Source organism: Peromyscus maniculatus, chromosome 10 (genome assembly GCF_049852395.1).
Source record: "Peromyscus maniculatus bairdii isolate BWxNUB_F1_BW_parent chromosome 10, HU_Pman_BW_mat_3.1, whole genome shotgun sequence".
NCBI classification, from domain to species: Eukaryota; Metazoa; Chordata; class Mammalia; order Rodentia; family Cricetidae; genus Peromyscus; species Peromyscus maniculatus.
Genome location: NC_134861.1, coordinates 81507733 through 81533534, shown reverse-complemented (window position 1 = coordinate 81533534; position 25802 = coordinate 81507733). Strand labels below are relative to the sequence as shown.

The 25802-nt window shown below is 37.5% G+C and overlaps 1 protein-coding gene across 2 annotated transcripts; it reads left to right on the top strand.

Moving 5' to 3' along the window:
• Window positions 1–10073: 10073 nt before the first annotated feature.
• LOC102921460 (transmembrane serine protease 11B) lies at window positions 10074–24720 on the top strand. 2 transcript variants are annotated; one of them, XM_006983808.2, is made up of 10 exons: window positions 10074–10209; window positions 13120–13235; window positions 16102–16220; window positions 16309–16376; window positions 17566–17726; window positions 18364–18402; window positions 18886–19060; window positions 20014–20273; window positions 21239–21381; window positions 22177–24720. In XM_006983808.2, the coding sequence occupies exons 1-10, from the start codon at window positions 10202–10204 to the stop codon at window positions 22336–22338; spliced, it is 1251 nt and encodes a 416-aa protein (XP_006983870.1). In that variant the 5' UTR covers window positions 10074–10201; the 3' UTR covers window positions 22339–24720. The 2 variants fall into 2 exon arrangements, with proteins under 2 accessions (XP_006983870.1, XP_076402640.1); XM_076546525.1 differs by having other exon boundaries at window positions 10151–10209; window positions 13120–13198.
• The last annotated feature ends 1082 nt before the right edge of the window (window positions 24721–25802 follow it).

Below are 25802 nucleotides of genomic sequence, written 5' to 3'. Positions count from 1 at the left end.
GGGAAATTGGTAGAGGAGCCCAGCCACCTGCCCGTGAAAAGTATAGATGAGTCCTCCCTCTTAGAAGGAGCTGTCATCCCACTTGCTTTCATTTTCTTGACTTCTCTAGCAGACTGAGTGTCTCTCTTCAAATGATGATGACATTGGGTCAGACCCATTCCACCAGAACAGCACACTGCAGGGAGTTTAGGGATAGGCACATCCAGGTAGAGGTGCTTGAAGGTGTGGACATGGGAGTGTTGAGTGGCACTCTGTCCTGCGTATCCTGAAGCTTTCTGGATCTGGAGAACATCGTCCGGGAGGTGACGGAGGATAAGGCCAAGGCTTGAGCCTTGGGCAAGTGACTGCAGTGCGGATTAAGGTGCAGGGATTCGAGACCAATAGGTGGTCTGGCCCCTTGAGAGCAGATAAGTGGGCCAGAGACTGCAGATCACCAGGGGTTGGAAGGCCATCCACTTAGACTCTTCAGATAATGGATCAGTGATGAGATATTCAATGTCACTGCTGATGATTGTCATCAACCTCTATGACTAAACTCTAATCTTATAGGAGGTATTCATGCACAGCCTCTGCTCAGGACCAAAATGCATCTACAGAAATCTGTTCTGTCTTTCTTGAGAAACTCTGAGCGCCACTGAGGCAGAGCCTTCCTCTCCTCTCTGCAAGCAAGGGTAAAGTCTTCTCCCAGCTGTTCCTTTCTGTGTCTCTGTGTGAAAAGCTTCTTGGATCCAAGGCACTTTCTTTGGACTGTGTCTTTTGGCCTTGGGAGCTGAAAAGGCCCATATATTGTTTTGTCTGCGATATTAGGGTTGTCATGCTGGCCACTTAACATAGATGTTGGTACACAGAAGTCACCCTGGGAAGTCCAATGGGACTGTCTTCACAGGAAAATACTAGGGAGGTGCTGTTCTGAGCAAAGGCTTAGAGATGCCTTATCCTCTCAATAACGCTCCCAGTTGTCTGCGTCCCAAATTCTTGTTGCTCCTGGCATTGATGTGCTGAGTCTTTGTCCTTGGTACATCCCATGGGTCTCAGCTCCCACATTCCATCCAGGAGATCCCTGTACCCCACCTCCACTCCTGGTTCTATGATATTCATTAACAATCCATCAGACCATTTGCTTTATTCTGAATTTCGGACTCTCTCAAATTCATACGTCAACACTTACTCCCAAGATGATGGGATTTCAAGCCTCTGGAGGGATAAAATCCTGGGTGCAGAACTCTCATGAGCATGTTGGTGCCCTGTTCAAAGGGCTGTGATCCCTTCTACTCTGCAAGGATGTGACAGAAAAGCTTGTTCCTAAAGAAAAATGCAGTAAGTTATTTTACGATTCCTTTCAAATGTCTTTATGAGTCTTTTCAAATATTCAAAGTTATGAAATGTCTGACAACCCTTACAGTTTAAGTGCACAGTAGGAATTTGTGGGCTTGCGCCAGTATACAAACTGAAGTGGTAAACCATCAGGAATTATATGAACCCATTATGAAATGTATCATACTTGGAAATCATAGGCATCAAGTACTTAAAACTTAACACACCTTAATTGTCGTCCTGCATTCAGTCTTACATTTATACTCTTTATGGCCCTCAAATTATTTACAGCTATTATATCTGTATGGTTTTGGGTGTCTTATAACAGAACACTACCGCTCATCCCTTGATAAATCCCAAAGTCATAATGTCATGTGGGTAGCTTGGAAAATGTCCTCAACACAGTTACAGTGTGGAAACTGCCACAAACCCACTGTCTCCAAAGTTTGGCTCTTGAACATTTATTATCAAATGAATCAAAGCTTCTCATTTACTATTTCTTTATATTTTTAGTTTGTGTGAACATGTGATATGGTGTGGTTTGTGGTGTACACCATTGGGTGTTTGTGTCTCTGTGTAGATGTGCCCACCTGTGCACATACAATACAGAGAAGGACATCAGATACCCAACCCTATCATTCTTCAACCCATTCTCTTGAGACAGGCTCTCTCAATGGATCTGGAGCTAGCTTGCCGGACAGCAATCATCTGTTCTTACATTCCCACACCCCCAATACTGAGGCTGCAGGAAAGTGCAGCCATGGTTTCTTTTTTAATGGGTTCTTAGGACCCATGTACGTTCAGGTTGTCATGCTTGTGTACCAAACAGTCTTATCCATTAAATCTCCCCAAAACCCTTATTTATTTCTAGAAGAAGAAAATAGGAGTACACTTGAGGTTATGGGCTCAGGAAAGAACTTTCCAAATAATGTAACCGCAAGTTTCTTGGTCCCACCCAGCTCCGCGGTCCCGCAGCCATTTATAAAGTAATCACTCAGAGGCTTATATTAATTACAAACTGTATGGTCTATGGCTTCAGCTTCTGGCTAGCTAATTATTTCATCTTAAATTAACCCATTCCTATTAATCTATGTGTTGCCATGTGGCCATGGCATTACCGGTCTGTTGGCATCTTGTTGCTCCTTCAGTGCTGGCGTCTCTCCTGACTCCACCCTTCTCCTCTCTGTATCTCTGCTTGGATTTGCCACCTGGCTGTAAGCTTTCTTGCCATAGGCCAACACAGCTTTATTTATTATCCAATTGGTGCCACACATATTCACAGCATACAGAAAGACATCCCACAGCAGAATGGTACTACAGTTGCCCAGAAAATAAAACCAAAAAACAAGCAGGGCTTAAAAAAGCCTCAGCAACAAAGGACATATAAATGGCTATAAAATATTTTCAAAAGTGTTCACCATCCTTATCCTTCAGGGAAATAAAAAAATAAAACTACTTTAAGATTTCATCTTGTAGTAGTCAGAATGACTAAGACTAAGAGAACAAAGGCAACAAATATTGGTATTCTGTGGGGAATAGAGAACCATCATGCACTGTTCTTGAGAATGTAAATTAATAGTCACCATGCAAATCAATATGGTTATTCAATAGAAAGCTAGAAACAGATCCTCCATACCACCTACCTATACCACTTTTGGATATATACCCAAAGGCTTACATTTGTTACTACAAAGACATGCGCTCATCCATATTTACTGATGCTCTATTCACAATAGCTAGGGCATGGAAATAAACTAAATGAATGGACAAAGAAAACATGGTAGCTATATAAAGCAGTTTTATTCATCTGCAAAGAAAAACGAAATTATGAAGTTTGAAATTACAAAGTTTGCAGGTAAATGAATGGAACTGGAAAAAATTATACTGACTGAGGTAACCCAGACCCAGAACGACAAATATCACATTTCATTCAAGGTGAATCATAGCATCAAGTTTTTAGATTTATATGTTTAATTTGGATAATACTGGAACTCAAAAGGCAGAAAAGTACCATTGGTAAGGAGGGAAAAGAAAGCTCTACTATCCCTCTTATCTACGAGGGATAGTAGAATATAGGTGTTATGAAAGAGGCAAGAGGAATACTGGGAAAAAGATTTCAATGGGAAGAGAGGTGGGAGTGTAGGGCAGAGGATCAGAATGGGGGAGGGATAACTAATTCTAAGAATGTTAAAAACATAAGTAAATCTGCTATTTTATAATATATATTAATATATAGCAATACATGATATGTATGTTGGAATTACCTACAGAAGACATAGATTATCAAACAAAAAGTTCAGTGCCAGATGTGAGCTACTTCTCAAGATGTTGGTAAGAGATGTCCAGACACCCTAACACAATACAGGCTATGACCATTGCTTTTGGTTGTTCACCAGAATATGATGATAAAACCTTATTGTTGAAGATACCACATACTCAAGTCATAGGACATGGGAAAATCATATTGGTATTGATTGATAAACTTCCTCCTTGCTGGCTAGCTCTCTTAGTACTTGAAGATGCTCTGCAGGCTGCTTGTGGGTAGAGGTCAACAACAGCTTACTCAGTTGCAAACTCTGTAATCTGTAATAATAAGTATGACAAATATGGGTGTAAGAATGGCATGGATGTTACAGAGGAAACTAAGCACTTTCTGATTGGATTGAAAGCACATTCTACATGCCTAGCACTGCAAATACAGCAACAAGTCAAGGTTAGGGAGCTCAAAGCCCCAGAAGAAAGCTTACTATTATTATTATGCTCGATGGACATAGTGTTAAACTGCCCAATAAATTTGTATCTCTCTACCCACAGTTTGATAAACTCTCCAATCTCATTAAGAAGTTTCTTTGTGCAGTGGATGGTGGTTAATAAGAAACTCACAATTATTCAAAGTGTAGAGAATAAGTGACTATGGAGTGTTTAACCACAAATGGGACATCTACATCACATTTCTTCCCTAATATCAGGGACCATCGTGGAAGAGGCGGCAGAAAGAATGTAAGAGCCAGAGTTCAGGAAGATTGAACAAAGCAGTGTAATTTGGACATGACAGGACTGCTATACTCAAGATTTCAAAGAAGCTCTGGTCTCCAGCGTAAGACCTATACAAGATCAAGACAGTTAACACTCTAGCACAGAGTGGGAAGGGGTTCACAAGCCTCCATTTTTAACTGAGGAGCAATTGATGGTTGATGGAGAGTCAGTTTTCTTTAGGATCAGGCTCCTGGTAGAGCAGCCACATTCTAGTGGGTGGCCCCACACCCAGAAGTGTGTGCACAACACAAACTAGAGCCAATGAGCTATTAAACTTAAAAAATGAGGGCACTAAGTTGTTGGTAGGGCAGTAAGAGTGGTTTTGGGAGGACTTAAGGTGAATATAAAAAAATTACATTGTGTGAAATTCCCAAAGAATTAATGGGAATATTTTTAAAACTTTTATTTTTTGATACTACAAATTAGTTATTGGGATTTTTTCTTAGATGTGTTGTTAAATGCCCAAAGTATTATCTACTAGTGACCATGGTGAGTCATACTTCTCATTGCCTATAATTCCATTCATTGTAGGAATACATTTCAGAAACATCTACTTTTAAAACACTTGATATTTACATGTCAAAGACATTTTATATTTGTAGTTTATAGTCACTAAGGTATTAGCAAGAAAATCTCACATTTTAATAATATGTTACTATCCTGCATAATCACTGTACTTAATTGTAAAAATAATTCTATTATACTTTCTCATGTTTTTTGCCTCAAAATTATACCATTTATAATTTGTCACAGAAAGTACTTACAGTTGACTGAGCAAAATTTACTCTAAGTATGAGAATACATATTTTACAATAATTCCATCAAATAGTGTAATATATTTAAAGCCTTGGTTTATGCTTTCTAATTCATCTATCAGATTTAGTGATGGAGAGCTCACTAGACTGAGTAATGACAGGTTGTTCTCATATTACCCTCCTCAGCCGTTTAATGAAACAGACCAACTATGACCAGAGCTGAACACTTAAAAACCTGCAAGATACTCTCAGTTTTCTGTCTTCCTTTTAAAGAAAACATGGCATCATCACCTAAATTGTTGGCCATTCGCATTATCCCTAAAGCCTTATAAAAGGATTGTTCAGAATTCTGCCCAATATTTTCTTCTTGTTTAGAATCCAGCTCTGCCTCTTCCCACCTCCAACTCAACACCATTAAAGAAGAAAACCTAAACACTCTAGAATGACTTATAAATGCACAAAGCTTGATTGACTCTTCCTACTCATGATGGAGAAACAGCTCAGATGTGATTTACACTAGGAAATGTCTTGACATTCACACACAGGTACTGCAGATTGCTCAGAGCGTGTATCCGTCACTCCACTTCCTGAAGACATAAAATAATGACCTGCCTATGCTTAGAAGTATTCTCCCAGACCATGATCTTCTCAGGGATGATTTTAATTTCTGTGTTAGAGGATGTGTGATTGACTTGGTGCAGGTAAATTTTGTGTCTGCCTGAATAAAACTGCAATACAGTATCAAGAATGGACTGCTACTTTTATCTTTCACAATGTGCTTGCATATAATCTGGTTCCAAACAGAACATTAAAATTTCCAAAGAACAAAATAGTATGGACTTTGTCTGAGATACCTTCCTCTGATATTTTTGTCTTGAAAACCTTATACCATGTTTGGAAAGTTAGCTTGCACGTTCATGAGACCTGCTATTCACTTTGTTCTCATTGGTTTTGTGTCTACAATCATCAAGTGACCATCTCACTCTAGAAAATTCTGCAAAACAAACACAGGATTTTTTAGTTAATATTAATTTGACATTGACTTTCCAAAAATTTATATTTCATCCACAACTCTACTTTTTTCTCAACTTGGATTTATGAGGCTAACCTTTAAAAATATAACAGGTTTATTTAATTTTTAGAAACATCATACAAAAAATCTATGAATAGACTATTATTGTGATGAAAATGAACCCATTAAAATCAGACTATTGTTACTTTATTTATCATTTCCAGTTCTGATCTATTTCCTTGTCCTCTATAGTAAGCCCCATATGTAAAACCTTCCAGATCTTTTCACATAGTTTATTTTTAAACTTTTATAAATATTAGAACTCATTTGTAAAGGACAGTATTATTTCCTTTTGAAAAAGCTTTAATGGTATAATGCTATGTTATTATACACAATTACCCCATATATAATATTTTAAATATATATGTAAAGCATAAGATATTTATTCAATTTACAGAGGAGGGGAGAGGGAGAAGGAGTCCGTTCAAATCAGGAAAGACATGTTAAGCAGAAAGAACTTGAAAAAATTTCAAAACTTTAAAACTTTTTGAAAGGCTGGAGGTGGGGTCTCTGGATTGAGTCCCAGTGATGATTCACAGAACAGTAGAGAAGCAACACCCATGGGAAGCTATTGTGGAATGCAACAGAGAAGATCCAGTAACTATGACATCAACACTACAACTTCCTCTTGTCCACAAACTGCTTCTCGGATCCAGGAAGACGGAAAGCAAATTGTATGCATTGTTTCGGGAAGCATCACCTGCCAATGGCCTATTGCTAGAGAACCATAGCAGTCTTACTTCTACATAGGAAGGCCCTTGGTTGCTTCATCTAATAAGGAAGAAACTTAATTTGTATCCAGAATCACAATTTTAAGAAACTATGGGAGATGTAGGTTTTAGGTCCCCAATTGTGGCTACACAAAAGGGAGCCTTAGAATGTAGGATGAGTGTGTTAGCTCATAAGAGCTGCTATAAGCTCATACCCTTTAACATTGAGCAGTGTTCCGTGTATTGATATAAAATGATTCTTTTGGCCATTCTTCGTTGAATAATTTATTTCAATTTTTTGCTGTTAGGGACTTTGTAATAAATTTCTTCATGTATTTCTAGTTGAACATGTGTGCTAGGATAGATAATAACTTAGTTCACTTTTAGTTCTGTGAACCACCCTGAGAAGACACTGTCTCAATTCTTACCCCTATTACCCAGATATTAGAATACATTTCTCCATATTTTTACAGAATCTTTATTTGATTAAAAATTTTGCCTCTTTAGTGTTTCTTGAGATGGGGTCTCATGTAGCCTTGGCTAGTCTCCTACTCATCACATAGCTGAGGGTGACTTTGAACTCTTGCTCATCTTACCTCCATAACCCAAGTGCTGGTATTACAGGCATAGGCTACTCTGCCTGGCTTTCCATACCTTATTTTTCTTTTAAAGATGTATTTGTTTTCATTTTATGTGTATGATGTTTTGCCTGTGTGTAAGTCTGTGTACTATGAGCATTCAGTGCTTGCAGAGGCCAGAAGATGGTGGTGGATAACCTTGGAAGTGGAGTTGCAGATGTTTCTAAGCCACCATGTGGGTGTTGGCAACAGAATCAGGTCCTATGGAAGAATAGTCAGTGTTCTTCATGACTAAACCAACTCTCCAGCTCTTTAAAAAGTTCTTTAAGTAATAAATATTTTTAGTTTTAGCAGTGACCTACCATTGTTTTATTTATTTATTTTTATTTCTGTAAATACTATGTATAATAAGTTCCATTTTTATGTTAATTGACCACTTGTGTTGTTGTCTGTGAAGAATCTGTCAGAGCCATGTATCTGTGTATGTGCATAACATATACCTAAAATTACACATTTAATACATTTTATGAGGCACACACATATTTTGGGTATTAAATAATACCTGAAATAGATAACTTATTTGCTAAATCCACCTAATACTAAGTGTTGTGAGAAGCATCTGTAAAACAGACATTTCACATGATTCTTGCTTTCAACTTCAAGCAGCTTGCATTCAGATGATAAGACTACCCATAGGACAAATACAAACAGAAACTGATATAAAAGCAGATGATTAAATGCAAAACTAGTGTTGATAAGGCTTGATGACTATTGAGAAGGCAAGGCTTTACAAGTAAGTCTCAGTGAAAGAAATGTTAACTAGGTTGGGCCATGAGGCATGAATGATCACTGTATAAGATAAGTGGAAATTTGGGCAGCATTATGGATCTTGAATAAAATTAATACAGCAGGAAAACACTTGGCATTCAAGAAAGACCTAGAAATGACTGAAATAAAATCAAACTGTAATTATTAAGATAAATAGTTTTTTTTTTTTGTGTGTGTGTGTTTGTTTGTTTGTGTGTGTGTGCATGTGTGTCAAGCATGTCTCAGTCAATACAACTGTTTCCCAAGCATGGTCCTGTTGGCCCATACATGTTTACTTATTGGGAGGTTCAACGTCAGAAGCTATATGTCAAACAGCTAGTTGTCACTCAGCCTGCCATTGGAGTAGAGACCATGTCCATTCTGTTATATCATCCTATTATTTGAATAAAAGAGCTGGAATCCAAAAGGGTACAATAACAACCAAAGAGTTTTATATCTTATCCAGAAAGACAATGAGAGTTTAAAAACAATTGGTGTATGTATACATGTTTGTGGTGTATGCATGAGTGTGTAGAAGTCAGATGTCAGCATTGTGTCTTCCCCTGTTACTCTGTATGTTATAACTTGGGACATAATCTCTCCTCTCACTGAACCTGGAACTTGCCTTTCCAGCTAGACTGGCTGACTAAAGACTCGAGGGACCCACCTGTTTCCACTCTATTAACATTGAGATCACAAGCATGTTTCTGTGCCTGGATTTTTATGTGGGTTCTGGAGACCCAACCTCAGGTTTTAATGTTTCTATGGCAAGCATGTTATCAATTAGGCTATTGCATGAACTATTAATATTTTTCAATAAAATATCTCACCAATATGTAATAGGAGAACAATTCACAGCAGTTACATCATTATTCTGGTGTTAGCCTGAAGCTTCATCTCCCAGGTTCATCTGCATACTCTATAGATCATCACCCCATCCCAGCCCAGCTGCCACTTTCTACTCGACCATCCTGTTTTATTTGTTTTCTTTCTAGCATGGTTACTTATCTCATATTAAATTATACATTCACTAGTCTATATTTATTGATCTTTCCCATTAGTGTGTAAGAATGTGAGAACAGGGCTTTCATCACACCCACTGGTATATTAACATTTCTTGGAACAATATGAAACTCCAGGAAGCATGTAAAATATTTATTAAATGAATGAGCAGATAGAGAAGTGTGGTCTTCAAGACATCAAAAATAGTCACAAGAGTCAAGATGTGTGTATTACAAATACCTAAGTGTCTCCCTGAGCTCTGTTTTCATAGGAACTCAGTGTATCACTCAAAAACTTAATATATGTTCATTTAGTAAAACAACTATCAGATGACTAATTAGGTCATTTCACTTTCTATGCAAAGAATCATAAAAGTGAAATGCTTTGTTACTTTAGATCTACTTGTCACCTGTAATTTCAGCTCTACAAAGTATTCAACTATTCCTATGAGACTCCTCAAATTTAAAGTGCATTTCAAATGACTGATGCACTCATAGGATTGTTTAATACTAAACAAGACAACTTAGAGTTAAGTCATTCATCAGAATGCTTGGATGGGCTTGTTAGTTTCTCTAGGGAGAGTCTGTGGGCTGAAAGGAAGGCTAGCTCCTGAGTCAGAACACTGACTCACCAATGTGTGGTGGTGTTTTGGGGTGGGTCTTTGTGATGACCAAGTTATACTCATTGTTTTTATTCTAAGTATTCTACTCAAAGGCGATCTTGGTTATTTCCTTGAAGCCGAAGATCCTCATTTGTTACCACACCTGTTAAACAAGTTTCTTTTTAATGGCATTCTGCTATCGTACCCACCCTTAAAATCTCAACTCTCCGTGTAGCTAGTACTTTTATCTGAGAACCACTATCAACACATAAGGAGTTCAGAAGTCCCCTGTATATTAACACCAGCAATCACTGCATCGGCACACTATGTATAGGTAAGTGGTAATTTGCTAATCTAAAATTCTGACAAAATAGAATTTCTTTTCAATTTGAGTTCCACCTTAAGGACTGGGGCAAAATAATTGTGCTGAGATTGAGAATATATAATGATTCCATAGCATGTTGGCATTTCAGCCTATAGCTGCACTGTCACAAACATGTATTCGTGTTTGGAATCTAAAGTGTTAAGCACTGATTTGAGGGGTGCTTCAAAAAGTGGTATGTAACCTAATATCCTGTGAATGCAGAGACAGTTTCTTTTCATGTGAGTTAAATGTGAAATAGTGTTAAGTAGACACAATGATCATGGACTCTGTATTTGTTGAATAGAATAGCTCATGCTTCTGACAGTGCATTCATGAATATTATCTTGGATTTCACAGTAGTATTACATCATACATTTTCTCTGTAAAGATGTTAACGTATATCTTATGTAAATATTCTTCTGAAATATGTGTCATTAAATCTATATATTTAGGTAAAAAAACAGCCCAGAAGACATATCTATATGGATAACATCCAGTGTTATTCTAGAATGGATACACTCATTGTGATAGAGCATACTAAGAACAACTTTCTTGGCTTAAAGAATTTATGTGTGATTTTGTTTTGTATTAAAGATAGTATTTCAATTGTGACCTGAATTTTCCTTATTTCCCATATCTCTGATCTATCAATTAAGAGTCATCAAGCAAACTTAAGTTGAAACAGTCCACTATGACTGTTTGTTTGTGTTTGTTTTGTGGATAGCTATCAACTCTATTCTGGGTACATGATAGATTTTATTTATAGAGCGTTTCATTCTTTCTCCACTACTAGTTTACATCCCTGTGAAGTCCTATGTTTAAAAAAAGAAAAAGGATTAAGCCACTATTTGGAGAACTTTGAGATACCTAGGCAAGACTCGAAGCCCTAATTCTGTAATCCACTTCTCAGAGTAAAACACTGAGCCAATTACATTCCTGAGCTTGGAAGGATTAGGAAATGTGGTTGATTGTGCTAGGGATTTAAGGAGGCTTTGGTGAGTTTTGGGATGCATGTAGGTGCTTGAATGATGCAAGGCTGCAGGAAGTGGAAGGAACACCAGGTACAGAAGTAGGCTTCAAAACCAAATTTTATCATTTTTAATGTTTTCGTAGAGTTAGCCACAGGCTATAAACTAGAAAAAAAAAAACAGAACAATCTGTTTTAGTACCTCGTGGACATGACAGTGAGAATTTCATGGTAATATACACCTTATATTCCATATTACCCTGAAGTATCTCTTACAAGATTTCCCTGAAGAGTTTAAGGTGGGCTATCAGAAACTGGCTAACACTGGAATTTTTTTTGTGTGTGGTTTTTTTTTTTTTTGTGCTTGAGAATGTTCCTTGTGTTTGCTAGCATTTATTTAATCATTTATGCTAGATTACAGTGTGTAAGTCTTTGGGTTATGTGTGAAAGACAGCTAAAACTCAAGAAAAAAAATCTGAAGAGTGACATGAAATAATCAAGGCAGAACATGGATAGGGAATGAACTATAAAGCCCAGTATCCTATAGTTATTGGATAAGATGAATGAGCAGAAACAAAAGGCTAAATGAACACTAAGAAATTTTATTTGGCAAAAATTCAACAGAAGCAAATCTTTTATGTTTTTTATTAGAGTATAAATTACAAAGACAACATGAGATCGAAAATTTAAGTGTCTCTAGATTGTACAAAGGCCTGTTCTGAACTGTTTTCTAAACAAAACTAATCAAAAGAAGAAACATAAACATGAACCCCTAATTAAGAGATAATTAGAAAAGTACTAACTTGTCAAAGTTCATGGGAGACAGGCAGACAAAGGGTGTGTGGACTGAGACTAGACCCCCTTCAGTGAGAAACACTTTGGGGGAACTGAGCACTTGTGAGCTGAGGTAAACTCTGATGATCAACAATGTTTTGAGTCAGTCAGTAAACAAGCTCATCACTTAAAGGCTTACACTTTTAAGGGGCACCAGGCATTCAGAATGGAAAAATGCAGGAAGCATATGAAAAGCTGTGACAGCTTAATCACTTTTAAATTGGAAACAAATGTTTTACCTTGGAAAAGAAATGCTAATTTTGTGCAACACTCTCACACACCGACCCGGTTTTACAATCTCTGTTCTTCCTGCATGTAGATGCTTGCTAAATTCCTACCCACAGCTGTGGTTCCTCAGTTAATCACCAACATGTCATATCTGATGTGTACTGGAAATCTGTAAATCATTCAAAATCCAGGTTTAAAAAACATTGTGTCCCCAACTGATCTCCTCTAGGCGTTATTTTGTACTCCCATTTAAAACATATTCCTCCCCTTTACTAACATAGCCCCCACACTCTGGCAAGTACTTTCAGTCTGTAAACTTTCTCAAATTCTTCATTTTCTCTCTTGTTGATATCATCACCCAGGCTCCCATTGTTCCATTCCCAGGGATTATGAGAGTTTCTATTCTGGCTGACCTCACCTGTCATTTTTCTCTTCTTTCAACTATGGTCACACACACTCTTAGTGTTTTTCTTCCTAAGTACTATACGTTCTCTGTTCTTTAAATTTTTATTACATTTTTTTGTGAGTGTGTGTATGTGTGTGTGTGTCTGTGTGTGTCTCTGTGTGTGCATGTACACAGGCTTATGTGTGCATGCCATGCTACATAAGTGAAAATTAGAAGACAACATACAACTCACCATGTGAGTTTCTGAGGTCAGACTCATGTCATGGGTTCAGCAGTCAATACTTTTTCCTGCTGAGCCATCTTGCTGACCTCTTTCCCCTCTCTTATGTCTTTTCATATTTATGCACCTAATCATGGGGAGTTTACAGGTGACGAAAAGAAAGTAAGACAGATCTGAAAAATCTGCATGTTTTCTGATCTATTTTTTATGTTCCTTCATTTACAGGCCAGTCATAGCATCCCGCAAATCTTACCCATTGTGGGTAATCATCCTTGGTGTGCTTGCAGTAGGGGCAGTGCTTGGGGTAACTATTGGACTCTTAGTTCACTTTCTGGCAGTAGGTTGGTATACATATGTATTAATTTCTTTTTGCAGTGCTTTTATTTCAATTTCTGTGAGATATGAAGAAGCAATTGCAACCCATGAATTATCTCCCTCTATAGCAGCACTGGGGACCTTGAGCCCTGCAAGAGAGTATCACTAGCATTTGCAAATATTGTGCTATAGAAGCACTTCTCATACACACATGTACAAGAATTAATATAAATTTAGACTCAGATGAGCATTAACTGATAAACAAGCAAAAATTTCTACATGTGGTATATTTATGTTTATATGTATTCTAGATATAATATACTTATATCCTCTCGATATATATGCATATTCTAGCCCTTCGCATGTCCTCCACTTTTATGATAGCCTATTTTTCATTGATTATTATTGTTATACAGACACACACATTTGAGTATGCACAAATAATATAAATATAATTTTCTGGGTCTATTTTTGTTGGTGGTATGTATATGGTTTCAGGGTTGACCACTGTGTATTGGATAAACAAGGGGGTTAACCCTTGATTCAGGCTAATCCTTCTTCTCCCAACTGTCAGTAGTTTGCTGCCTAGGGTTGAAGATCTATAACATTTCCCCTTGTTAACATGTCCATTGATACTATTATTGTTCCAGTTTTGTTTATGCAGCCATTTCATTTTTTCTTTCCTTTTATTGCAAATAGATTTTTTCATATAACATATTGTTTATATTAGAAAACAAATGGACATGTACACATACAGGAATCTCATAAAAACACAAAATCGGAAGTCATAATATATATATGTAAAGGCCATGTAAGGTTAAAAATACAAAACCTTGACTTAACATTATGAGACAAGGAACCTCCAAAGATGCTCTTGAGTTCATTTTGTGCTGGCCATCTATTATTGGGCATAGATTCTTCCCTTAAGAGTGCTATTTCCCCAGCAATATTCCCTTGGAGAAAACTAAATTTTCATTTGTGAGTGGTTATCAACTGGAGATAGCTTTTGGGTTAGGGATGGGGGTATGTGTCCGCTTCTACTTTCAGCTCTAGGACCCCATTAGATGTAGATCTGTGGAGGTCCTATATGGAGCCATTTCTAAGACTGTTTCACAGCAAACCTCCTATTATTCTGGCTCTTACAACCTTTCCATACCCTATTCCATAATGTTCTCTGGGCCATAGATGCAGGAGCTGCAATATAGATGTATATATTCAGGTTGGCCTTTCCTTGATCTGTTGACCTCTTCATTTTATCCAGTTGTGCTTTTCTGTGATGGTCCGCATTTCCTGTGAAGAGAAGCTTCTTTGATGGGGGTCATAGCTATGCTTATCTGGTATCTGCAGTTGCTCTACATTATATGCTCACATCTGAAGATTTGGAGCCAGGAACTGCAGATAAGACACGTGGCATTTGTTCTCCTGGGTCTGTCTGGGTTACCTCACGCAATGTATTCCCCACCTCTATTCCTTTATCTGAAAATTTCACAATCTCATTTTTATTTAAGCTGAACAGTATTCCATTGTGCATAGGCATCACCTCTTCCTTATCCATTCATCTGTTGAAGGGCAGTTAAGTTGTTTCCATTTTCTAGTTGTTGTGCACACAGTGGTGAACATGGCTGAGCAAGTTTCTGTGGAGTAGGTTGTTGAGTGCTTTGGGCATATGCCAAGAAGTGGTCACGCTGGGTAATCAGGAAGATTACTTTTAGTATTTTGAGGATTTTCCTCACTGATTTCCAGATCTACTGGACCAATTTGCATTCCCATCAACAGCAAATGGGGGTTCTTTTTCCTTTACAGCCTCCCCAGCATTTATTGTCAGTTATTTTGTTGATCTTCACCATTCTTATTGGGGATTGTCTTATGAAAATAGCAACTGTCTTTGACATTATCTATATTATGTGTAAGATGTGATATGTATATCAATTAGATTAGTATCTGTGAAAATTGAGGAATGGAGTATAATATATTGATTGCAGGCCTTTGAGTCAGATGACTGAGTTTTTATACTTGGCCTTTCTTAATAGATATATAATATTATGCAGATTACCTAATTAGTGTGAGACTATATTTCTCTTAAAAAATTAGTGTGCTTCTTAAGATTTTTCTCTAGTATCATCCGGTAGTAATACTTAATGAATGACAGCTTTTAAAATCTGTAATCTGACAACTGATTACTCTAAACAGAAGCCACTACTAAGTAGTATATAGTTCTCTCTGTCTCAATCAAGATGCGTCTCTTAGGGCTGGGGAGATTGCTCAGTGGGTAAGGAACTTGCCTCCATTATGAGGACTGGGATTCAGACTCCAGAACCCAAGTAAAGCCAAGTCCAGTAGTACACATCTGTAATCACAGTACTCATGTGGAAAATGGGAGGTGGATACAAGAGAACCACTGGAAGCTTGTAGGCCAGCTAGCAAACAAGAGAGACGGTGTCTCAAACAATATAGAAGTAAGGACTGACAGCTGAGGTTGTCCTCTGACTTTCACACATGTTAAGCGGCACTTGTGAGCCCCAACTCACACACACAAAAATGCACACACACAAATATGCACACACACATGTACGTCATACACACAAATCATTCATGGGTGTGCACATACACAAAGATTAAAAACATGTTATTCCTTCTTATCTATCTATCTATCTATCTATCTATCTATCTATCTATCTATCTATCATCTATCTCTAATTGTTTTTTATTATTGGTTTTAAAACCACTTTCTACAATGTAGAGATTATCCACTTAGTCATTCCAGAAATATTCACAAGGGGTTATCCATATCTAACGAGCACAATGCAGCCTGCCTTGTGTTGCTGTGCAATCTGTGTCTTGACTTGAAATACATTTCATTTAAATAGTTCTTGGATCATTTTTGTCTCACAGAAAACAAGGTCTACTACTATCAAGGTAGCTTTAAGGTGCTGAATATTCCATATAACAGAAATTATGAGAGGGAGACGTCACCAGAAAGTAACGACCTCAGTGAAATCCTCGAGACTAAGGTAAACTAGATTTTCATGTGTTTGTTAACTGCTTAAAGTATAAACATACTATTGAAATTTGATGTTTCACTCTGTTTTCTCTTAACAGATGGTTGATGCCTTTCAAAATTCTAACATTTACAGACAATATATCAGCTCTCAGATCATCACATTGGTGTAAGTAACTATCATTAATATCAGAAAAAGAGATAAAGCCATCATACATATTATTGTATTTTAAGTGCTCCAGGAAAAATGAATATAAAATTTTCTGATATATCACAGCCATTGCCAACAATGATTAGGTACAAACATTATTATACCTATTAGCATGATTGTTCAATATAAAACCAAAGTAAACATTGAGTTTATATAGTTGAGGTTATTAGATTTAAGGGAATATATTGATGCTTAAATTACATTTGACTTATGCTTCTAATTTCCTACATATTTGTATCCACAAACCATTAGATGGTCCCTAAATCAAATGTTTGATCCCCTATTGGTTTTTATTAATGATTATCCAAAACATAGATTTTATTATCTCCTGTCTTTCTACTTGAAAGTCTGCCAAACGTTGTTTGAAGTGTTCTTAAGGTTTCTTAAGTTCTTAAGCGGGGTAGAAGAAATCACACTTATACCAGGCTTTGATGTAGAATAATAGAGATGACAAAACATGTATCAATAAATGTAACAATACAGTATCTGTAACACAGCTCTAATCAATGCATGCTAATTAATAACAGCCATTTTCCATGCTTATTCTGTGATATAGCTCTCCTCATCTCTGCTTGATGAAAACTTCAGTGTGATGATGAAATAGAAATAAAAGTACTTTAATCTCCAGTTCTATGTCACTGCTTACATGAATGTTCCTTTAATCCTTTAAGTAAAAATTATGTGTATTTCCTCCAAGTATCTGTGGTATCTGTTTCTGTGTTATTTGTTACAATCCTTTCCTACATGCCTTATCTCTCATTAAAGTTTGAAAAATTCCTTGAGGATAGGGACTGTGCCTTACTCATCACTCAGTGGAATTCAGAGAAGTTACATATCTATAGCAATTGTTCAATGAATGATTGATGAATACATAGACATGTCACAGTTCTTCTGTGATCATCTTTCCTTGGTACCTTTGGCTACTTCTATTTCTGAAAGCTATGTAGAATTGCATGTCCTCCAAATTGCATGGCACAGCTATACACATTCCGTTGACACATGTGTGTGGGAATATGGCATTCTGAAAACATCACCTAAAGTGATGTTACTGCACAAATCCGTAGAGAGAGAACAAAATCAAAATATGAAAGATTAGAGGAAGGAGTGTTAGTTTTAACATTGTGTGAAAGCTCTATATTGTTTCCAGTCCTGATAACAACAGTGTGACGGCACATATATGGCTGGTGTTCAAGGATCCCAGGTCAAACAAGGAAAACACAAGAAGGAGAATCGAAAGCATCTTACGTCAGATGCTGGAGAAGCACTCAGGATCACCGACTACAGATCCCACATCTCTGAAGCTCGTGGGTAAGCTTACCTATTGGATGACAGCAGCATCACTATATCACTTTGTGTTTAGGACAGGTCATAAACACCAACTACAAAGTTGATCTTTAGTACAATTTTAAGGGAATGTCACCATAGAGAGATTTTCTTTCAGTCATTCATATCCTAATAATGTTACAATTTGTAGTTGCTTAGAACAAGGAGGGATGACTTCTCATTCTACAGTAGAGACTAATATACTTAGCAAACATTTTAAGCAATGTGTTTATTTTTTATTTTCTTGATGTATGAAAATTAACATTAGACTAGCAATTCTAATACTTGTCTCTTTTTAGAAGTTGTAATTGTATACTGACATGAATCAGATTTGCTTATTGAACTTACACTTTTTTCAAGAGAAAATATTCCCATTTTTGACTTTGAATAATGTAGACTATAGCTCCAGTTAATGAAAATGTAATTTTTCAAGTTGGATTGTGAAGATGGTACTTGAATATAATGTGTTCAAATGCAACAAAAAATTTCAATATGCTAATTCTTTCATTTCTATGATACTTTGTTCTGGATTCCACATTACTGCTTGACCCCTCTGGTCTGTGGAAGATGCTATCTCCATTGTCCAGTTTAAATTTACTGTGGACTTTTTGGTCTATTTCAGAAATCAGTAAGGTTGATGCTGAAAAGATGATCAACAACCGTAAGTTCAAATCCCTTTCCAGTTACACATGAGGTAATCTAAACCACAACAGTTGAGATCATTGCAACAGGGCACAGCAGATTTTACATGTAATAATAACTTACTCAATATTCCGAACACTCCTAGAGTGGGGTATGATTACAATTATATTTTAGAAATGATGGCATTGAAGCACAAAGATTGCCTGTATTCATCCAGGTTGTAAATGATAGGGCCAAGATTAAAATTCAGTGAGTCTAGTGGCAGAGCCCATGAATTAACCATGGCTATGTCTTCCAAAACTTACATATTCTCCAAGGGTTAAAGTCACTATGTGAGAGACTCCTGGAGCTGCTGGTGATTTTCTATTCTTATCCAGTGCTGGATGGTGACAGTATCACATATAACCAAACCAGAACAGCTGAAAACCCAGGTCACCTTCTGCATTGTCATAAAATTCATGTCTTTCTATCCTCAATGAAACCAAACCAACCCATTTTGAAGGCTGTGGAAGACGGCCAAGCATGTCAGCAACCTATGACAGAATCAAGGGAGGTTCCACTGCTCAGAAAGGAGAGTGGCCCTGGCAAGCGAGTCTCAGAGTGAATGGCAGACACTATTGCGGGGCCTCACTAATCGGTGCAAGATTCCTGCTGACAGCAGCTCACTGCCTTCAAAGGTAAGTTCATCGTGTTCTCTAAGGTTGGGGAAACCCAAGGAGTTAGGCAGTCCTTATCTTTGGCAAATTGTCTTCCATGCTCACAGGTGTCCAAGTTTGAAAAATAGATTGCAAGTAAGCAATAGATTGCCAGTAAAAATAGAAAGAGTGATTACATTTTTATGCTGTTCATTTTTAATATGCTTTTTTTCTTACACAAGTCTTATTTCTGATCAATTTATACTTCAGATCTTAAAACACTTGCAGTTGCCCTAAAATATCGTATCATATCTCTTCTCTCTCTCTAACTCATCACATATACACAAGTCTTTAGGTCATTTAGGCAAATACGACTCAGTCTAAAATGCTGTTTTCTCTAAAAGTAAAAATTTCCTTCCTCTTTAGCATGAAGATTTATGTCCTCCTGTTTACTGGCTTCATTCATTACTTGCATAAATATTATTATACATTTATAATTACCCATGTGTATGTAGAACTTGCATTAAATTTAAGCTTCCTTAAGGCAAGGACTCTATCCCCCTATCTAGTGTACTGTGAAGAGATTCAAACAAGATGTTTCAAAAGTGAATTTAAAAGATTAGATTATATGGGGCTGGAGAGGTGGGTCAGCAGTTGAGAGCACTTGCTGAGGACCTGAGTTTGGTTCCCAGCCCCACACAGCTACTCCCAGTTCTCCATAACTACAGTGGCAGGGGATCCAATACCCTCTTCTCACCTCCAAGAGTTCGAGGTATGCAGAGAGCGTACAGACATACGTACGAGCACAACATTCATACACGTAAAAAAATAAATCAGAAAAAATTAAAAATCAGTCTGTGCCATTGCAACGGGCTATAATGCAAGGAAATATTGATGCATATGGAAGATATAAATTTTCTACCATATGCTATAAAATGCAGTATTTCTGGCATTTAAAAATAAATACAAAAATATGTGTTTTTTTGTTTCCTTAGGACAAATAATCCAAAAAACTTAACTATTAGCTTTGGCACTGAAGTATCTCCACCCTACATGCAACATTATGTTCAAGAAGTTATTATTCATGAAAACTATGTAAAGGGGGACCATCACGATGACATTGCCGTTATCGTGCTCACTGAAAGAGTTTTATTCAAGAACGATGTCCATCGGGTTTGTCTTCCGGAAGCCACACAGGTTTTCCCACCAGGTGAAGGAGTCGTTGTGACAGGATGGGGAGCGCTTTCGCACAGCGGTGAGTCCAACGGAAGCACACAGCGTAAGACACAGGGGCAATGTGAACATGCAGCCATCTGAGCACAGCGTGCTAGGCAGCATTTTATCTCCAAATGCACAATTCCTTCAGGCCATCCCTCAGGGAATATTGCTCAGGACCTTTCAGAATGCTTTGATTTAAAACCTTCAAAGGAGACCAGTTTAGGTATAGAGTCTCTCTGTCCTGTAGAGACGAATAGAAAAGTTTCTGGACCAATGATGTAAGAAGGAAAAGAAATGGGAACACTTGAAAGGTGTTTCTAGTGAATATTTTGGAATTTTATTTTTCATTAGTTTTGAGAGGGGAGAAAGAGAGAGGGTGGGGGAGTGTGTGTGTGTGTGTGTGTGTGTGTGTGTGTGTGTGTGTGTGTTTATCCTTAAAAAAAAGGCAAGTGTCCATGCTGGTCAGGTCCTCAGCTGTGGTGATATTTTAATTGTGCTGAAATGTGATTTTATTTGTATGTTAACAAATAAAGTTTGCCTGGAGATCAGAGGTCATTATCGGAGAGCCAGGAATAGAAGTCAGGTGGTGGTAGCCCACGCCCTTATTCGGATCACATGGCAGGCAGAGTCTCTGTGTGATCAAGGACACAGCCGAGCGTGGTGACTCTTGAGTCTTTAAACCCAATATCAACCATAGAAACCAGGAGGTCTGTATAGACAGGGAGTGACTAGGAAGTCATGTGGCTGGGCTTAGAGCCAATGAGAAGGCAGAACAGGAAAGCAATAAAACTCAAGACACACAGGAGGAAGATCTCTCTCTCAGGGTAAGGACGCAGCGAGTGGTAAGATAAAGTGGTCTTGGCTCTTTGCTAGTGCTCAGATCTCTTGGGCTTTTAACTCTGTATCTGGCTCCGTGTTTCTTATTTAATAAGACCGTCTAGAATTTCGTCCATACTCAGCACCTGTTTTTCTGACCATATTGACCATGCTTACTCCCTTTAGGTGAATCCCCACTGTTACTCCAGAAAGCATCTGTTAAAATTATTGACACAAACACTTGTAATGCTGAAGAAGCTTACAATGGCAGGATACTGGACACAATGCTCTGTGCTGGTTACATGGAAGGCAATATCGATGCTTGCCAGGTGAGTCTGGAAATTATTTATAAGGACCACATAGTGTATAAACGACTGTTATCATTCTGTGATGATAATCATTCTGGAGATCATTCTGTTCTTCATTAGTTGTGCTTTGATAGTCCTGTAGGTAGCACATGTTTATAAGTGTTTACTAAACACCGAGGGTAGATTTTTCTCTGAGTTGAGTTCCGTCCTAGGTCCTTTAAAATATTAATTCATTTAATTTTCACCATCACTGTATGATGTAAGTACTATTATTCTCATTTCATAGATAAGGAAATAGAGGCAGAGGAACATTAAGTACCTTATATTATCACACAGCTGCTAGGTGGTAGGAGTGTGCACCCACATTCTGGGTTGTCTCAAATCACAGTACACCCTCTTAACCATAGATCAGAAAGGGATAAGTCTCAGAGATATTTCAGCCTTTTCAGGCCATCCTCACATTACTCTTATTTTCTTATCCCCCTCATGGCTAGAGTCCTGGTCATATTTTTCAGATACAAAACTTTGAATTTCAAGCATATTCAAATATATTTCCTAAAAACTTCCTCAAGAACTAGTTTGTAACTTCTCAGGTCATACTTTCAAATTCTCACTCATAAAAGAGAAGCAGAGAATATATTTTGGTCAGTATTAATTGAGGTTAAGGGTGTATAGGGATTTATATCCTCTGCCTCTCCACCATCTTGAAGACGCATCAATAATTTACAACTTCATCTGGAATATCATGGCATGTAGGTAGCTTTAGCTGTCTGAGATGAGCCTGTCAAAATGACAAATGTTCTTTGCTTTATTTAGGGTGACTCTGGAGGACCACTAGTTCACCCCAATTCTCGAGGTATTTGGTACCTTGTTGGGATAGTGAGCTGGGGACATGAATGTGGCAAAATCAACAAGCCAGGGGTCTATATGAGAGTGACTGCCTACCGTGACTGGATTGCCTCCAAGACTGGGATCTAGCAGGAAATCGTCTTCCAGTACTGAATGCAGATCATTGTTGCCTGGTACTTGTAACTATTACTTAACATCCATTTCCTTATTGTTTTTTCTATTTTGTATGTACGTGTGTTTGCATATATATGGGTACATGTGTGTCTGTGCTCATGCATTTTTGTGTACACGCATATAGATGCTCAAGTTAATGTTAAGAATCACCCTCAATTATTTCACCTCATTCAGTGAGACAGGCTCTTGGTCTTACTAGTCAGGTTGCTGTTGGGACCCCTGCCTCTGTCTTCTAAGGATGGAAGTACAGACAGGTCTCTATGCCCACCAGGTATTTATGTGCATTCTGGGGATCCCAATTTCTGTCCGTAGGCTTCCATGGCAAGTGCTTTATCACTGAGCAAACCCTCAGCTCTCTTGAAAATATTTTTATTCTATGTGTCTGGGTGTTTTTCTTGCACCAAATACATGCCTAGAGCTGCATCTTGGATTGGAGTTACAGATGTTTGTGAGCCACACTGTGGGTGTTGGGAATTGAACCCAGGTCATCTAGAAGAGCAGCCAGGACTCTTAACTGTGGAGTGACCATTTTCTAAATACTTTCCATGCTTTTTAAATGTGTATAATGGCCCATTTTGAAAGAATTATAGTCCTAAGGAAATCTTTGTAAACTTGTAAGAAAATTCAACAAAACAAAATAAGAAATCTTGAGTTTCTTGGTCTAGGAAGCCATTAGCCAAGAAAGTACTCCCACCAAAATACTATTAAAATACTCTCTTTGTCCTGGTTTATCAGCCCACATTATTACTATTTCACCATGAAGTAGGGCTACTGGGTTTTATCATGTAGACCTTGTAGAACTATGGGAGCATGTCGTTGACTGGTGATTTATCAGACTGCATGATGAGAGACCAGTGCCTCCCAAAAATCAGGTTGGAATGTGCTGGATCTACTTTCATGTCCAGAGCTTTGTGGAAGGCTGTGGTTGTAACTTTATCTAGTCTGAAATGAAGTATTGAATTACAACCTCTTTTTACTGAGGCATTCACACATCTGAAATCATTGTGAGTTTCTCACCACCAATAAAACCAGAGAGAAAAGCACATTTTAAGTTACAGATAATAAGTATAGTAATTCTTCAGCATAGACTCAGATTTCTGGGAAAATTCTCTATGTATAATATATTTTTAAAACTATCCAAAATCAATAAAAATGTATGATGTGTCCTAATTAAAACAAATGTAAAGAAAGAACTTTTTATTCAGTAATAGTTCTTGATTGTGTGTTTACTTAGTGGTTCTACTATTAAGTAGACTAGTTTTTCTTTCCTCTTGTGGGAGTGAGGGAGGTCACTGTTTCTAGTCCCACTTGAAGGTGAGCACACTAGCCTAGGTGGGACACTTCCAGCCTGTGGAGCTTGATAATGTGGTTACTCATCTTCCCGATAAATTTCAGCTCCTGATTGATCTAAAAAGTGACTCTTCAAGAAGCTACAGAAGTGAGTGTTAAAGCCTTAGGGTTCAGGACACACAGACACAAAAGCCTGCTTCAGGCTCATCTCCAGAGCCACTGATCCCCAGGGGCTACTGTTCCCATTGGGGTTAGTTAGTCTGGTGTCACATTCTCAATACAATCCAGGCATTTGGGTATTTCTTAGCCAATTCAAGAGAGCACCCAAGATTTCCAGTGCCCACCATCCTGGTGGAGATAAGAACTTAGAGAGAGTGAATAAGGAAGTCCTGCTGGTGATGATGGAACAATGCGGCTGACCTACAGCTTGTCAACAACAAAAAGCCAACCACATATAATAGCATTTGTGAGTCTTGGAAGAGGGATGAGAGGAAGACTAAGATGTTTCCAGAAGCAGCAGTGGGGCTAGAGAGGAAGATAGATAGGCATGCTGTGTCTTTAGGAAGATGCCTTATAAGGAGAATTATACTTTTTTCCCCAAAGGTTTCATGTCTCTGAGGGTTATGGTTAATGGTTATAGGATTGAAGGTGGAAGAAAACATTGGACTTGGTATTCCCCTTAAGAAAAGAAAAAAAGGGGGAATGGATAGGTATAGGATATTAAGGTAGATTATTGTATATACTAGTAAACTAATTTAGTAAAATATCAGCCTCAGATAAATTGCACTGTTACAGATTCTTGTATATCGACAAATGTAAACTATTTTTATAATCTTACTCCAGATAATTTGTATGGTGACACAAATACAGAACCATATTTGTTGCAATGCACATATATTTCTACTCTTATTTGAAATGTGCTTAATATTATGTGCTCCCACAGCTCCCAGAAATGAGCACAGTAAAGTGTTTACGAGGTACAAGTCTCTACAGTCAAGTGACTTCAATCTAATAATCACTCTTGAAAAATAAAATTCTTAATCTGTGTTTTCTGAAACCTTCATTTATTGACTTTATAAGATTAAATCCTTATAATATTTTAAAATTTTACTTAAGATTCAGTGACTTAGACAGAATTTAGAAGAGAAAAATATCCTCTCTCTCTCTCTCTCTCTCTCTCTCTCTCTCTCTCTCTTCAATACTGGCTAAGCAGGTGCTTTCCATTGTGCATATATATTCCTGGTCCTATAGGAGAAAATATTTTACTTATTTTTCTTCTATCCTAAATAGTGGTTTTATGAATGTGTATATCATGTCTAACCACACAATAAATTAACCTTTTTAATTTGATTTCTCTTGGTACAGGGATTGCAGGCATATGCCATCACATCCAGATTATAGATTTACTTTTGAGTGGTATTTTTGGTTCTCTTATGTCACACATAATCCCAGTTTCTTAAACTGTTCAAAGACCAATTCTCTTAAAGTGGCTTTGGCATATTAAATTCCAATTAATTATCTTGATATTTAATTTATGTCACAATTATTTTCACACCATATTATTCATTGTCATCATGGCAGTAAATTAAACAACACTGTTTAACAACTGTTGAGTTCTTGCTGTGTGTCAAGGAATGATTCAAAAGATCCTATCCTAACTAATGCTCTATCTATTCTATAAGGGAAGTTTTTGCTCTAACTTTACAGATAAAGGATCTGAAACACACAGGGGTTAACAATCTTGCCCAAAGGTACAAAATAATGTCCATCCTGTCCTATGCCAACCAGTCACAGAAGTCTTGGTAAGGAAGGAGCTCTGACAAGAAGTTTGAGCAGTTCATAATTTTTGCGTATTTGTTTGTTTTGGTCTGATTTTATTTTTGTTTGTTTGCTTACTTAATTTTTTTTAAGAGTGAAAATTCCTTATAGCTTTGGGTAATGTTATCAAGAAATCCATACTGGGAAATGACACCAACACCACTTTTCCCAAATACATTTGTATTTGTAAAACATTGTGTCTTTCTCATCTGATCCCACATAGAAATGCCCCTTGTCTGTGGAGGACAGTCTTAAATTAGTTGGTGTGGAAAGAGTCAGCCCACTGTGGGCAGCACCATCCCCTAGGCAGG

Coding starts and splice junctions, on each gene's coding strand:
- LOC102921460 (XM_006983808.2), top strand. Junction 16,221..16,308: donor GTGAAATCCTCGAGACTAAG/GTAAACTAGATT, acceptor TTCTCTTAACAG/ATGGTTGATGCCTTTCAAAA. Junction 19,061..20,013: donor GCAGCTCACTGCCTTCAAAG/GTAAGTTCATCG, acceptor TTGTTTCCTTAG/GACAAATAATCCAAAAAACT.